Consider the following 14,705-nt stretch of genomic DNA (forward strand, 5'->3'; position numbering starts at 1 on the left):
TTTTTGACAAAACAGCCAAATTATATTGACCATGGCTGATCTATAAAATCAATAAAATGATTAAATGAATACCCAATGGCAGTTATTAGATTTATAGGCACTGTATTAGATGATTTCTGTGTCAAAGAGGCAGCAACAAAAAACCTTTGAATTCCTGTAAGGAGCTCTCGTGGTTTTATAGAGTTCAGAAATGAGTGCAAAGTAACTGTGATAATGAAACCAAGATTTCTTCTGTGCCTATAACAAATGTGTTATAAGCTATAAGCATTGCATCCCAAGTCTGAACTGGGCCTAACAGTATCGCCAACATTTTTTATTATCCCCCTGATAATACCTTTGTCTCTTTATTATCATTACAGTAAGGAAAAACTGGCACCTGTAAGTGCTCTGCTGCTGTAGAGGGAATGACTACACATAAAAATCCAAATGGTTAATAAGCAGCAAAAAAAGCAGACAATCATCTCCAAAGTTAACTCATTCGATTTATTTCTTTTTAAAGTGTGTTCAGAACCCAAAAACAAAAACCTAGAAAAGAATAAAGATTGCATGGGGCCAACTTAAAACCACAAGTTTTCAGCATTGCTGCTGAACTCTATAAACTTTTCTACAAAGTTTCATACTGTGAATGTGTTGTCTTTCTTCCAGGCAGCCTTACGTAGTTTTCAATTATTGCTGTGAATCACAGTGCAGTTCAAAGTCAGTAATGTTTAATCCATTATCCCCTTGCTTAGTTATAGACAAAGTTATATTATGATTGCATGACAGTGTAAGTTTATGAATGATTGACATTTAATCAGAACCTTATCAGCACATAAAAAGGTGAAATGAGAACAAGAGAGCAGCACCAGAGACCATTTGGTTCAACAATTATAGTAGTCCAGTTTAAGATTTACAACTGATATGTCCACAAACATTAAATCAGGAAAAAAATGCTAAATCTACTCAATGCCAAGTCAGCTGTGTTTCTGCAGAGTAAAGCTGACCTCAGTGTTAGAGTTAGCAGAGCCGTGTCTTGCATACCAATGCCCAGGATTGATTGAGTTTGCCCAGTGGCAAAGTTGAGAAGGTTTGAAATGAGCTTTACACAATCACAGTACAAGCACAATACGAGGAGCCATCAGTGGACAGTTTAAAGACTAACTAGGCTAATTAGAATCCCCTCATGAGGACTCAAACCCTCTAGGGGTGGGAGGAGATGTCTTACAAGCAAAAATAATTCAGGAACGAGTGCTGCAGTGTTCAGATAGCCACACTGTTTTCCAGCAGTGATGGTTCCATGTAATTGTATGGAACTTCCAGACTCCTGTTTCTGTTTTTGATAACCGTGCTCAAAATTTCAAGTTCTCCTTGAAAGTCCTTTATCAGCTTGCAGGGGACGTCCTCAAAGAAATGATCCTCTGGGTACTGGCCGAGAGCAACCTGACAAAATGAAACAAGATGGAAAACCAAACAATGAAAGAAACATCATCAAGGTACAGTTCTTATCTAACATAAGGTTCCAGTAAAGTTAACATTTCAACAAAGGCTTCAGGATGAAGGCATCCTGACATATCAGAGTGATCATAATCATAAACATGGCCACGCCTGTGAGCAGGTTCAGGCACACAACTCCAGCTGTTCTGATTTCACACGACATGTGCTGCACACATCAGGGCCAATCATAATCTAGAAAGAAGCATGACTTTGGATGATGGTGGAAGGGAAACTGATCTTCAAGGCTAACATTTCCAGGTCTAAATCTACTGTCTATGTCAGGATAGGATTCCTTTATATTGTTAATATATTTTGGTTGGAATAACTGTGGCTTAGTAGGTAGAGTCAGTCGTCTTGCAATCAGAAGGTTGTGGGTTTGATCCCCATCTCCTGCAGTCACATGTAAATGTGTGTTCTTGGGCAAGACACTTAACGCCAGGATGCTACTGCTGCTTGGCATGTAAAGTGGTACTGATGAGAAGTCTGAAATGTGCAGTCTGTAGACAGACCCAGTTTTAACCAAAGATGAGTCATCCAACTGAACATCAGCTGAATGTAAAACTCCAAATCAAAGCATGATGAGGCTATTTGTCATGAAGTCTTGTTCACTTACAAAGTCTGAGGACTGCTTGCTGAGCAGCCACATGGTGGACATGCCCTTAACTGTTGTGTTGATGTCAGGGAGCGTCTGCAGCATGGTGGCCTCGCTTGCTGTCCCCTTGGCGGTTGGTGGAGCACGCTGCAGGGAGATGGGAGTGTTGGGCATCCAGCCACCGTAGTCGTACTGCAAATGAATAAGTTATGGAGGAAGTTTTTGAATCATAGCGTTTGATATGGAAAGATTTTTCATTTTAACAACATGAACAAAGCATGCATGAAAATCAGCAGTGATGTACCTGGCCAGAGTTGACAGCTGAGTGCTGGCCTGAGCAAGTGAAGATCACCATCACAACAAACTTTATCAACTCATCCAGCGAGGTAAAACTCTGAGGGATTCCTGGAAATTCAACAAAAATCACAACAATGAACCAGTCTAGGAAAATTAGTCTGAAGAATCCATGAGACATAGAGAACACAGTGTTTAATAAAACTGACTTAATAAGAGAGTATTAACTTAAGCACACCTGTGTTTGTGTTGGAGAGGAACCCATGCTCAAAAATGTCTTGAATCCACTTCTGCAGTTCAGTGTCTCTGCAGACCTCATCGTCTGTTTTGTAGTAGTGACAGATCACTCCTCTCACAAACCTTAAAAAACAAAAATAAAAATAAAACACAACATGTGACAAACTTTTGACCACTCAACTTCTGACATTTTACCAGTATTTCAGTCATGTGATATTACAACAGTCTGACCCCCTTAATGCACCTCTCTTGTTTTCATACAGAAAATCAACATGAAATACAACGAAAAGGGAGGAAATGTATGCAGAAAATCTTGTTTAAAAAGTCAAAACACCATGATTGAGATGTTTTACTTTTAGTTTAAGGTTTGAGCTGTGATATTAAGAATTAAACTAGTATTTTTAGCTGCATGATCTGCCTTTTAGTGGAGGAATATTTTTATTTTGTTGGTTAACACTTTGACTTCCCAAACATTGTTTGCTGAAGGTGGTGAGGCCAGTTTCTGCAGAGCTGCCTACAACATTTCAAAACAGCCCACAGAGCTTGGCTCAGCTCACACGTGTGTTTCTTTAATATGTAAACACATCACTTCTTGGGCACCTTGGCGCTGTGAGGACTTTCTGGATCTGGCTGTGCCTGGCAGTACTTACAAGGAGGAACCAAACATGGACTGTGGACTCATTTTGAGTGCAGAAACTTTTCATTTTATTTCTTGAATGTTAAAAAAGACTAGAAGAAAAATCTGTATAAGTATCGGAACTTCTTTTTGGACAAACCCAATTTCAAAAAAGTTGGGACATCATCTAAAATGTCAATTAAAAAAAAGCAGACTACAGTGATTTGCAAATGCTTTTCAACCTTTATTCAACTGAATACAGCCTGATATGATGATGGGACATTTAATGTTCAATCTGATATTTTTTTAAAGCACATATTTTAGATTTGATGCCTGCACTACATTCCAGAAAAGTTTGGACAGGGGAAAGTCAAAACTGAGAAAGTTAATGAATGCTCAAAAAAACACCTGGAACCGTCAGTAGGTTGACTGGGTCCAGCTGATACTACCATGACTGGGTAAAAAAGGAATGGTTTTGAAAGGCCGACCCGTTTACCATGAATGATGGTGTGAGATTCTTCACTCTATGAAAGACTGTGTGGGCCAATAGCCCAACAGTTTATGAGCAATGCTCTTCAGCTTAAAGGTTTGATCATCTGCAGTCCATAATATCATCAAGAGTCAGAGAATCTGGAGATACAGTATATCTGCATGTAAAGGCAAGACCCAAAACCAACACTGAATATCTGTGATTTATGATCTCCCAGGTGGCACTGCAATAAAAGCTGGCATTACCGGTGGATGGATATAAAAACAGGGGTTTTGGAAATATAAGGTTCTGGCTCAATGCCAACAAAATGTAAGTTAAGACTCCCACCAAGCATCTCAAAAGCCATAATGGAAATAATGGTTGTCAAATTCTCCAGGCTAAAGAGAAAGAGAACCAGTAAATTCAAAAGCCAGCCTCTGTGATGGTGCAGGAGTGTATTAGTGCCCATGGCATGGGTGACTTTCACATCTGTGAAGGCAGCATTATTGCTGAGATGTACATATGTAGTGGCTTTTGCCTGAACACCAACAATGACGATCCTAGGGGTAATGATGTCCAAGAGTAAAAACCACAGGAGAGGTTCCTAGAGGACTTGCTGACAGTGTACAAAGCAAGAGGACTCCTCTTTGTTCTATCAGCTAGATAGGATGCCCATATTTTGACAACTGGCACCTCTCACTCTCCTGGGATCCCACAGTGCCTCCTGTACAGCTGCAGTTGTTCATCCTTCTTGAACTCTGTGTATCCGTATAAAAATAGTTCAATTCATACTGATTAAATGACACGAGGCGACCTTTATACAGCTGTCTACTGAAGGCATATATACAATCTTAAATAACCTTTCCTTCTACACATACAGGCTTTAAAGCAACATGCTTTCATTCAGATGATGTCTTTAAGAGGGACGTCCCTGCATATTTCAGAAAAACTCTGCATGAGTTACAACAGCATGGCTTCACTAAAAGAGTGTGTTCACATGTGAGCTCCTTTTTATTCCTATGCTAATAGAACAGCTTGGGTCAGGGTTATTTTTGTCGACTAAAACTACAACTAAAAACATTCATCGACAGCCTTTTTTCCATGAGGAGACTAGACTAAGACTAACCAAAAAGGATCTTTGATGACTAAAACTGACAAAAAGTAAGTTTAGTTTTCATCAAGATGACTAAAACTAGACCAAAATGTTATTTAGTGATCAGCAGATATTCAAAATCCATGATATTCTCCACTGTGGGTCAAAATACAATAATACTTCTTCCTCTCAGCTGTAGAAAGCAGGGACCCCAGGTAAGGCCGGGTGCATATAACACTCTACGACAGTGGTAGGCGACTGGCGGCCAGTGGGCCAAAATTGGCTGGCCGCCAATAATACCTGGCCCACCAGATGACATTGATTAATAGACTGATTAAAATATCTATATCTCTATCTATCTATCTATCTATCTATCTATCTATATATCTATATCTATATATATATATATATATATATATATATATACACACACACACATATATATATAGTGCTTAACAAACTTTTTAGACCACCCTAACCCTAACCAAAGTAAGGTTTATGCCACAGCTGCCCTAAATTAACAGCATTGGTAATTACCAAAATCCTTTTTGATGTTTCTGCAATGGTTAATACACCAATATGTAGAAGCTCTTTAACCAAAATGATATTTTTAATGCTAAAATATAATTATTATTGTTATCCATGAATTTTCAAATTTACTGATTTACGAAAAAACTGAAAAAATAGTAAAGCACATTAATATTTCTTGATTCATATGTCAAAATATTTTTATTTACTTGCATTCCTGAACAGAAAAATGAGTTTTAGTGGTTGAATGTTATGCTTGATTAATTTCTGACGTCTCAGAGAAGCCCAGTGAGCCAGCTGAAATTTGGGTGAATTCAGTTTGAAATTCCTCATTCCTGTTCAAAATGGTAAGACGTGGAGAGCTCACTGAAAATGAAAGAGTTCGCATTAAAGCACTTCATCATGATGGATGGTCTTTAAGGCAAATATGACAGGTGGTCTAATAAATTTGTTAAGCGCTGTATATATATATGTGTTATCACAAAAACGACAATTCCACACAGATTTCAGAACATTTATTCAAAAGTCGTGACAAAATATTATAAAATCAAATAAAGCAGCATCTGCTTGACTTCAGATGCACACTGGCTTGAGGCAGGAACTTAACTGGCACATGTGCGCTCTGAGAAAAAGGAGAAAAAAAAAAGAAAAATCGCTCTCTCTGTGCCACTGTAACAAAGTGCAAAATCTGTTTAATTGAATTAAAACAAATAACAAGCTTGGCTCAAACATCAAATAATAAATAAATAAATAATAACAGCCTGTAGCAAATTCATTGATTTTAAATAAATAACTTTATTAAATTATGTTTTTGTACAAGATATAATAGTATAGATGAGAAAAAAAAGTATTTTTTTAGTATGAAAGAAGATGTAATTTTGGCCCACCATTGAGTTGGTCAGAAAAAATTTGGCCCGAGGCCAAACTTAGTTGCCGACCCCTACTCTATGATGACTTGGTACCAGATTGAGACAAGCGAATAAATGCTTGGACTAAAAGTTAAGACTGAAATGTAAGGACTTTTTATGGACTAAAACTAGACTAAGATGTTTTTGAGTTTTAAAACAGACTAAACATATAAAGGGTAGAAATGACTAAAAAGTGACTAAAACTTAAAGGCATGTAATCTAAAGACTAAGACTGAGACTAAGATTAAAAATAATTGTCAATAGCTCCACCAGTTTCTCCTCCATGTTGTAGTTGAATGAACCCCCGACTGCTGGTCCTTCGGGTATCCTCCAGGGATGTATGTGACATACGTCACCAGAGGGTCTCCAAGCTGATTGGCCATTGCGGGGTGAGGGATTCACTTGAGTTCAGATTTTGACATTCTCATGAATAAACAAATGAAGCATTGCACATTCGTGGCGTTCATGCCACCCGTGACAAACTTGCCTCTACTTGCTTCTTTACGTTGACTTTATATGTAATGGGCTTTCAAGAATGATTTTACTCACACCTGTTGTGAACACAACATAAGGGTCCTAGACTGGCATGCAAGTAGTCCAGACCTTGTAATGTATGCACAACGGTAGAAAACATACTCCTGTCCCAAGGTTTTTGGAACATGTAGCAGGCATCCAATGCAATGTTTGATATACACTCATGATCATCTGCAAAACAATAGCACTTTAGCATCTGCCTACGATGGTCACTTAAGTCCTGGTCAGTCTTAAGCAAAGTCATATAGCCACCTTCTGTATTGTTATATTTGGGTCTTGGTATTATATTCTACTGTTTATTTTGTTTGGTCTCCTGGTGTTGTCTTATTTTATGTAGATTTTTACTTTTATTATGTACATGTTTAATGTACACTTTTCTATGTATACCATCAGCCTCCCAGGGACTATGGATGGAAATAAGCCTGTGGACACAATCTGGCTTATTTACATGCCCATGTTCATTAATGTGCATCATCCCTTACAATAAATACTAGTAAATGAATAAAAATGCCTGCTAAATTTGTAAAATAAGAAAACAGTCAATTTTGTGTGTTTGATACTTAAATATCTTTTTGTCGTATTTTATTTGACTGAATTTAGGTTGAAAAGGATTTGCTAATCACTGTATCCTCATATCATTCACATTTTACACAGTGTCCCAGAATTGTAGAATATGGGTTTGTACCTGTGGATGATATCCCAGAGTTTGAGTCCATCATCCTTGTAGTAGTAGTCGGGCACATCATCCACCCCACGCTCATGGATGTCGTCTGGTAAGCAGAGGGAGGTGTAGGTCATTGAGGACAGTGACCTCTTCAGGATTGTGATCATACCCTCTCCACCAGAAGCTGAAAACTAGAGAACAGTCAACATTGTAAGAAACTGAGATGAATACAGATCATGTTTACACAAACGGCATTAAGGGGGAAATTCACTGCAATGCACAGAAACAATTTCTTCAGGAAAGATGGACTGGCAATTCAGATTTCAAAAATAAATTTAGTTTTCCAAAAACGTATCCTGTAAAATGCAGAACTGCATTATCATGTTTCCTCTGAGTGTATCTGGGTTATGTTTAGTCTTTTTTAACCTTTGAATGTGTTTTGAAGATACCTTTAAAAGGGAAAAATCTTTCCTGTTGGAAATGATCTGAGCTATTTCAGCACGTATTTGTCAGCATACATTGATCTTTTTGTACCTGTGTGAAAACACCGCTCTCAGAGATGAGGTCCTGTCGAGCTAAGAAGTTGATCTGCAGGGTGTATCGAGTGTGAGGGACGAGGAGCTGAGGAAAAGATTTCACTCTGTTAGTGACATTATTACCTTTGAACAGAGTAAAAGATGTGATCATCCTTTACCCTCAGCAGTGTGATAAAACTTTAATATGTACCTTGTAGAGTGGATGCACCATGGGCACGTTGCGCAGCAGGGACACAGCAAACACTTCAGCCAGGAGATGAGTGCGCAGCAGGTGAGCATTGAGCTGGTGTTCACTGAAATCTGCACTTCTCACAAAAATCTTGGCCATCAACCAGTCGTACTCAGAATCAGTAGGGAGAAAGATGGGGTTGTCATCTCCTGGAGTCTGCTTCAGCTGCAGGAGGAGTTAAAAACTGATCATTGAAGGTGTTACATTTAGAGAAACCGTGTTAAACAGTTAAACAGTTAAACAGTTAAACGTTCTCTGCTATTGTCTCATTAACACTAAGACCAGTTTATCTGGCTGTTAATCAAAACTGTCCTCCACTGATATTTATATTAGATATGACAGTCCTAGTTCATCTTTAGTGAAAGCTTTGTTCATAGGTCAGTATCACCTGAATAGCTATTGGCATCATCTTGTCATCTGGTGTTTTATGGAGGAGGACGAGGGGAGCCATCAAATACTGCTTCTTCCCGTTGATCATGTTTGTTTTGACTCCATCCAAACCCTTGTAGTCGCACAGGAATATGTTTCCATTCTGGTGAAATTTTGTAGTGATTAACATTTCTCATTCACCAAGAATAATAAGTGAGTGTCACAAACACAAGTCAAATTTAACATGCTAAAGTACTCACATGAAATTCTCCACAGATAGGGTTTGACCTCATTGCAGAAACTCTGCACACTTGTGTCTAGGTGGCATGCACTGTATATTTTCTATGGCGGTCCACAAAGGCAGATGCAATACAATGATCCTTAAGATTCCTATTAATAGACATAGTCTGCAGCTTCAGCAGGAAGCCAGAACAAATACATGCACTCCAAGAATGCAGCAATTTAAATGATAGAAACTCAAAAACACTTCTATAACCAAGAATCAGATATATCAGAAAATACATGCATAAAAATCATCACAACAGAAATGCTCCAGCCCTGAGTTTGACCAGGAAAACAATAATGTTACAGTAACCAGGAAATTTATGGGTTTCCCAGACTTTTTAATAGATGATTTTGGGGCTTTTTGCCCTTATTATGATCGAACAGCTGAAGATAGAGAATGGGGTGAGACATACACCAAAAAGAACCAGGATCAAGAATCAATTCTGAAACCAGTGTGTTAAGGACGTTAGGCTACTACTGAGCTAAGTCAGCGCCCAGGTGTCCCAGTCTTGACTCTGACACCAGACATGACAATGTTATGGTTGGTATTAGAGGGAAGGAATATTAAACATCCCTGAAGGCCTTGGAAGGGGTTTCTATGGGGTCAAAAAAAACCAACTTGCTATCATATTTCCTATTGTCCAGGGCCACGATCCCCCAAACTGGTTGTTGTTTCTCAAAAAAATAAAATAAAATAAAATTACAAAAATACCCCCCCCCCCCCAAAAAAAAACAAAAAAAACAACTCCTGCCTTGCTCCCCTTTAAGCTTGGAGCACTTTCACTATACTGGATATACAACAGCTTTCAGGGCCCCCCTACCCTCAGGTGGCATACAGTACTTAACAAATTTATTAGACCACCACCCAAAGTAAGGTTTATGCCACAGCTGCCCTGAACTAACAGCATTGCTAAAAATTGGTAAAACCAAAATCATTTTTTATGGTTCTGCAATGGTTAATACACCAATATGTAGAAGCTCTTTAACCCAAATGATATTTTTAAATGCTAAAATATAGTTATTATTGTTATCCAGTGAGACGGCTCAAATTTGGGTGAATTCAATTTGAAATTCCTCATTCCTGTTCAAAATGGTAATATATATATATATATATATGAGATAAAAAGTCAGAATTCCAAGATAAAAAGTCATAGTTTGCAGAAAAAAGTAATAATTCCAAAATAAAAAAGTCATAAATAAAAGTCATAATTCTGAGACAAAAAGTCATAATTTGAGATAAAAAGTCATTATGAGTTAAAAAGTTATTATTTTGAGATTAAAAGTCATAATTCTGGGATAAAAATTCATAATTATGTGTAAAAACTCATACCTTTAGGATTAAAAACTCATATCTATGAGACAAAAATTCATAATTTCAAGATAAAAGTCAAATCTTTGAGATAAAAAGTCATAATTATGAGATAAAAAGTCAATATTATGAGACAATAAGACAAAATTCTGAAATAAAAATTCATAATTATGAGATCAAAAGTCATATCTATAGGATAAAAAGCCATATCTTTGGGATAAAAATTCATAATTCCAAGATAAAAGTCAATTTTTTGAGATAAAAAGTAAAATTTATGTGATAAAAAGTCATAATGTTGAGATAAAAAGTGATAATTCTGAGATAAAAATTCATAATTATTAGATAAGAAGTCATAATTTGGATATAAAAAGTCATTATTTTGAGATTTAAAAAAATCATCATTATGCGATAAAAAGTCAAAATTCTGAGAAAAAGATTCATAATTCCAAGACAAAAAGTCATAAATATGAGATAAAGATGTAATAATTTTCTTTTTTATTTGGCAGAAATGGGCTTCCATACAAAAATGTATGTTTTCAAATAGAAATACTTCACTATTATATCACTGATTGTATAGTTTGGCAAAAAATTATTGAACTTTCAATGCCAAATAATACCAGTACCTGCATTTCCTCTGTTAAGCAACCTCCACCACGGAGAAACACCATCTCATCAGTGATGGTGAAGTTGTCTGGCAGGGCTGAACAGCGTCTGATTAAACAAGGGTTGACACCATTAAGATACTGGTAGCCAAAAAAAGCATCACTCCTCCAGTTTTTCTGGACATATTCTGAAATGAAAGCAACATTTTAACTACTAATTCATTCATCTCAATAAAAACTCTAAATTCTGTGTCTTTTGCTCAGATTTTACCTAAGATGGCTGTTTTTTTGTTGCAGAAAACATTTTTGATAGCATCGATATTTGACCAGTTCCCCTTGCTGGAGGTCAGTCTCTTCAGTTTCAGCTCTGCAAGCCTACGGAAACAGGATAAATATTTTCTGACTATAAGATAGGCAGTTCTTCAAGCTAGCATGCGTTTGGGCTTGTTGTGCATATATCAAATTCTTAAGGATTAAAGAAAAGCTTTGACATAACAGAAGACCTCACCCAGTGATTGCTGTTAAGCCAAACTCCTTTGTTTTGGTGAAAGAGAAACGGACCTCATAGGGCAGAGAGTAACAGTTGTCTGCCTTCATGCAATGTGGCAGTCCCTCTTTATAAACAAACCAGCTGGGAAATAGAAGGAGAATACTTGGATTAGTTATAAAAATACTCTCGATTCTACAAGGCGTTCTATATAGTTTTTAAGAACTATTGAATATATTGTGAGGAAAATAGGATTTAAAATGATCCAAAACTGGCTGAAAGCTGTTGCCTTTTGCATGTCTGATATAAACAACATCATGGACTTTGGTTTTGAGGAATGCAGGATGTGACATGAAACATGAACACACCTGTAGAGTTCCTCCCTCAGCTTCAGCTCCTTCTCTCTGCAGTACTTTCCAAGATGATGATTGTCATCAAAGATCCGCAGAGCTGAGAAAATATAATGGCTTAGTCTTTCCTGTTTTACATGCTTTGGGCTCTTACAAATTGCAAAAAGTCTCAGAGTCAAGAACAGATCCACCAACCTGTCCCCTCTCTGAACAGGTGAACCTCACAGCCAGCTATCCAGCGGTAAATGGGAAAGTAGTATGTGTCTCCTTCAGGGGATTTAATCTTAATCTTGCTGGGAAACCAGTTGTCTTCTGGAAACATGGGTAGAGGCTTTTTGTCCAGTTCAATCAGCACCAGCTTTCCAAGAGAGGTGGGGCAAGACACGGAGAATTTAGATTCCTGCACAGAGAGAGAGAGAGAGAGAGAGAGAGAGAGGGGACATGCACAGCTAGTGGTAGCAGAGGTAAAAGTGAAAATCTGAAAGAATTAAGTCAGTTTTTTTAACTTGCAGTGTTGCTTATCTACATCAGGGTTTGAACTATGCTGCATATATTGGAGCTGTTACTTGGCAAAGACATGCAGAGATCAATACAAAATCATTTGGTATTAAATACACTCACTTTGCTCCATTTCTTTCTGTATTAATTTTCAATGTAGCATGCATTTAAATGCAAATGAAAGCACAGTGATTGTGCCATTGTTGATTGTAGAAATGGATGATTCTCAGCAGTGCTTTCATTTGCAGATGCCTTTACAATAGATGAAAGCATTCCATGAAGAGGGAGGAAAAACACCCAAATCTGATGTTAACTTTGGAGGAGATACTGACTTATTGAACTCCAACAATTAACAATCAATCCCTAAATTCATCCAGTCTAAAAAACACATCAAAGAAACCTTATATAGTGAGGTTAATCTTACTCTATGTGCAGGTGGTTGTAGTAAATCTCTGACAGCATTCGCAGCTTCACATTAAAACTTAAAATCCAGAAATAATTCAGACTTACAGCTCCTAGGTAGAAAGTGGCAGCACCTTTAACGCTTGTAAGCCATGTCCGCTTGCTCTCTCCATCTGTGCCCACCAGCTTAATAAACACATTGTTTGTGGTGGTGGCCTGAGCAAGGTTCGAAGTGGCTACAATCACTTCATACTTCACCATTTTGGCTCTGAGAAGCTGGTGAACCCTTACAGAGAATATAGAAATTAAAAACCAGCTTTGAAATATGAAAATTATGACAATCTGCAGCCAGTAATGTAAAGAGAATAGAATATCATTCTCCAAATGTTTACTTTTGACAAGACCAGCCTTCTTACCTCGCAGGTTCTCTTCCCAGCTTCTCAGAAAAAAAAAAGGGATCTGCAGAAGTTACCTCTCCTTTTATACACAGAGAGTTGTGATAGGAGTGTGTATTTGATACACTTCACTCTGAAGTACAAGTGCAAGGTACTTTATCCCTGAGTCTGAGGTTAGCCCCACCCAATGCATGAATGAACTAGAATGGCCGTCTGAGGCTGCAGACCCACGCCGAAGCAGCGCCACTGAGGAGCTCACGCTCCCATTGATTACTATGGTGTTCAAAATTTCCAAGTCCGAGAAAAACCGAACAGGTGCGCGGATCATCACCAAAATCTAATCGATTCTTCCCTGTCACTATCACAATATTCCCTGAAAGTTTGGTGAAGATCCGACTTTCCGTTCTCGAGTTATCTTGTAAACAAACAAACAAAGATACCTTTACATAACCCCCTGCAGATTTTATCGGCGTGGGTAATAAAAAAGAAAAATAGAGTTTAAAGAGGGCAATGGGCGGAGTATAAGAGCAAGGGGAATAAGGGTGTTGACATTATTTTGTTTATACATGATTCAGAATGTAAACACATCAACAGGATGACTATGACAGCATGGAGATGCAGGAAGAAAAATCTGAATATTTAAAAACTGATTCAGCAGCTCTTGCATGAAAATTCTCTTTGATAACAGTCTCACAGTTTTGTGTCTTATGGTCCTGTAAACTTGGCACTTACACTCATGATTAGTACCACTTGTCTGATCTTTATTTTCCCTGTAATAAAGAGTCTGTTCGACTGTTCGTGCCAGTGTCTGTGTTTTGTTGTGACATCCTTTCCTGTTGAGTCATATCTTGCTTCAGACACAAAAAAACAAAAAAGGAGAACAAAGCCAGTGTTGACCCTGTGACAACCCCTCCCTTTTAGTTTTCATTCTGCCTGATTTCCTCCATGTCTTGCTTGGCCATGTTTCCCCTCCTTCAGGTGTTTGGAGTTGGCATTAGGGTGGGGCTGTGAGGAGTCGTCAGCTGATTGCTGCTCACCTGAGCAGGGCCTTCAGACAGGCAGATAAGCCAGTCTGGTTAAGACTCTCACTCTCTCTCAGCTGGGCCTGCTGCTGACATGACATCCTTTTGTTTGGTTTGATGCACATTTCACCACAGTCTCACAACGCATTCATTCATACATTCCAGACATGACTGATAACTCAGACTTGCACAGCACACTAGTTATTTCATAAGTTTAACCATTTGTTACAAATAAACATAATTTTGTCATTCCTTTAAACTACGTGTGGACTCCCTCTTTTGTTACTTTCCTGAGCCAGGTCGTAACAACCCTGTTTACTTCCCAAGAAGTGAAAAATCAGACACTTATTAATAAAATTAACAGAACATATGAACTGGATAAGCTATAAAATCCAGGATGGTCATGATTGCAAACAAAAAAATGTGCATGATTTACTGATGATTTCATTTAGTTACGTTTGACTTTTCTTCCCCTTGCAACATGCAGATTCACACTAAGCTAACATTTTTTAAACACCACATACCTGTGGGATGCAAAACAGCTCCCTTCTTTCACAAATGACAAATACTGAGCTGGCAGGCTAAGGTCATAGATCAAGTGGTTGATCAGTGTATCGGTGCAAGAAAACTGAGCGAGAACCTGCAGTAATCTTCACACGTAACATTTCATTCATTCTAGGAAGTCTAAAAATAAAGACTGACAACAAGGTGTTGATGAAGGTTGCACATTTCTGAGAAACTGCTCAATTTACCAAGATTTCACTATTTTGATTTATTTTATAGAGGCCGTACATATTCATGGACAAACTGAGA

General features: G+C 37.9%; 1 protein-coding gene across 1 annotated transcript; it reads right to left on the minus strand.

Annotated features, from left to right (window-relative positions):
- Positions 1-508: 508 nt before the first annotated feature.
- On the minus strand, positions 509-12,985 carry LOC121507916 (polyunsaturated fatty acid lipoxygenase ALOX15B-like). Its single transcript, XM_041784308.1, has 15 exons — positions 12,892-12,985; positions 12,584-12,761; positions 11,771-11,975; positions 11,594-11,675; positions 11,247-11,369; positions 11,010-11,113; positions 10,760-10,926; positions 8,562-8,705; positions 8,135-8,338; positions 7,943-8,029; positions 7,430-7,599; positions 2,598-2,719; positions 2,370-2,470; positions 2,087-2,257; positions 509-1,419 (listed from the first exon to the last, which is right to left on the minus strand). The coding sequence occupies exons 2-15, from the start codon at positions 12,734-12,736 to the stop codon at positions 1,240-1,242; spliced, it is 2,013 nt and encodes a 670-aa protein (XP_041640242.1). The 5' UTR covers positions 12,737-12,761; positions 12,892-12,985; the 3' UTR covers positions 509-1,239.
- Between the last annotated feature and the right edge of the window lie 1,720 nt (positions 12,986-14,705).

The sequence above is a fragment of the Cheilinus undulatus genome, linkage group 4 (assembly GCF_018320785.1).
Source record: "Cheilinus undulatus linkage group 4, ASM1832078v1, whole genome shotgun sequence".
Lineage (NCBI taxonomy): Eukaryota > Metazoa > Chordata > Actinopteri > Labriformes > Labridae > Cheilinus > Cheilinus undulatus.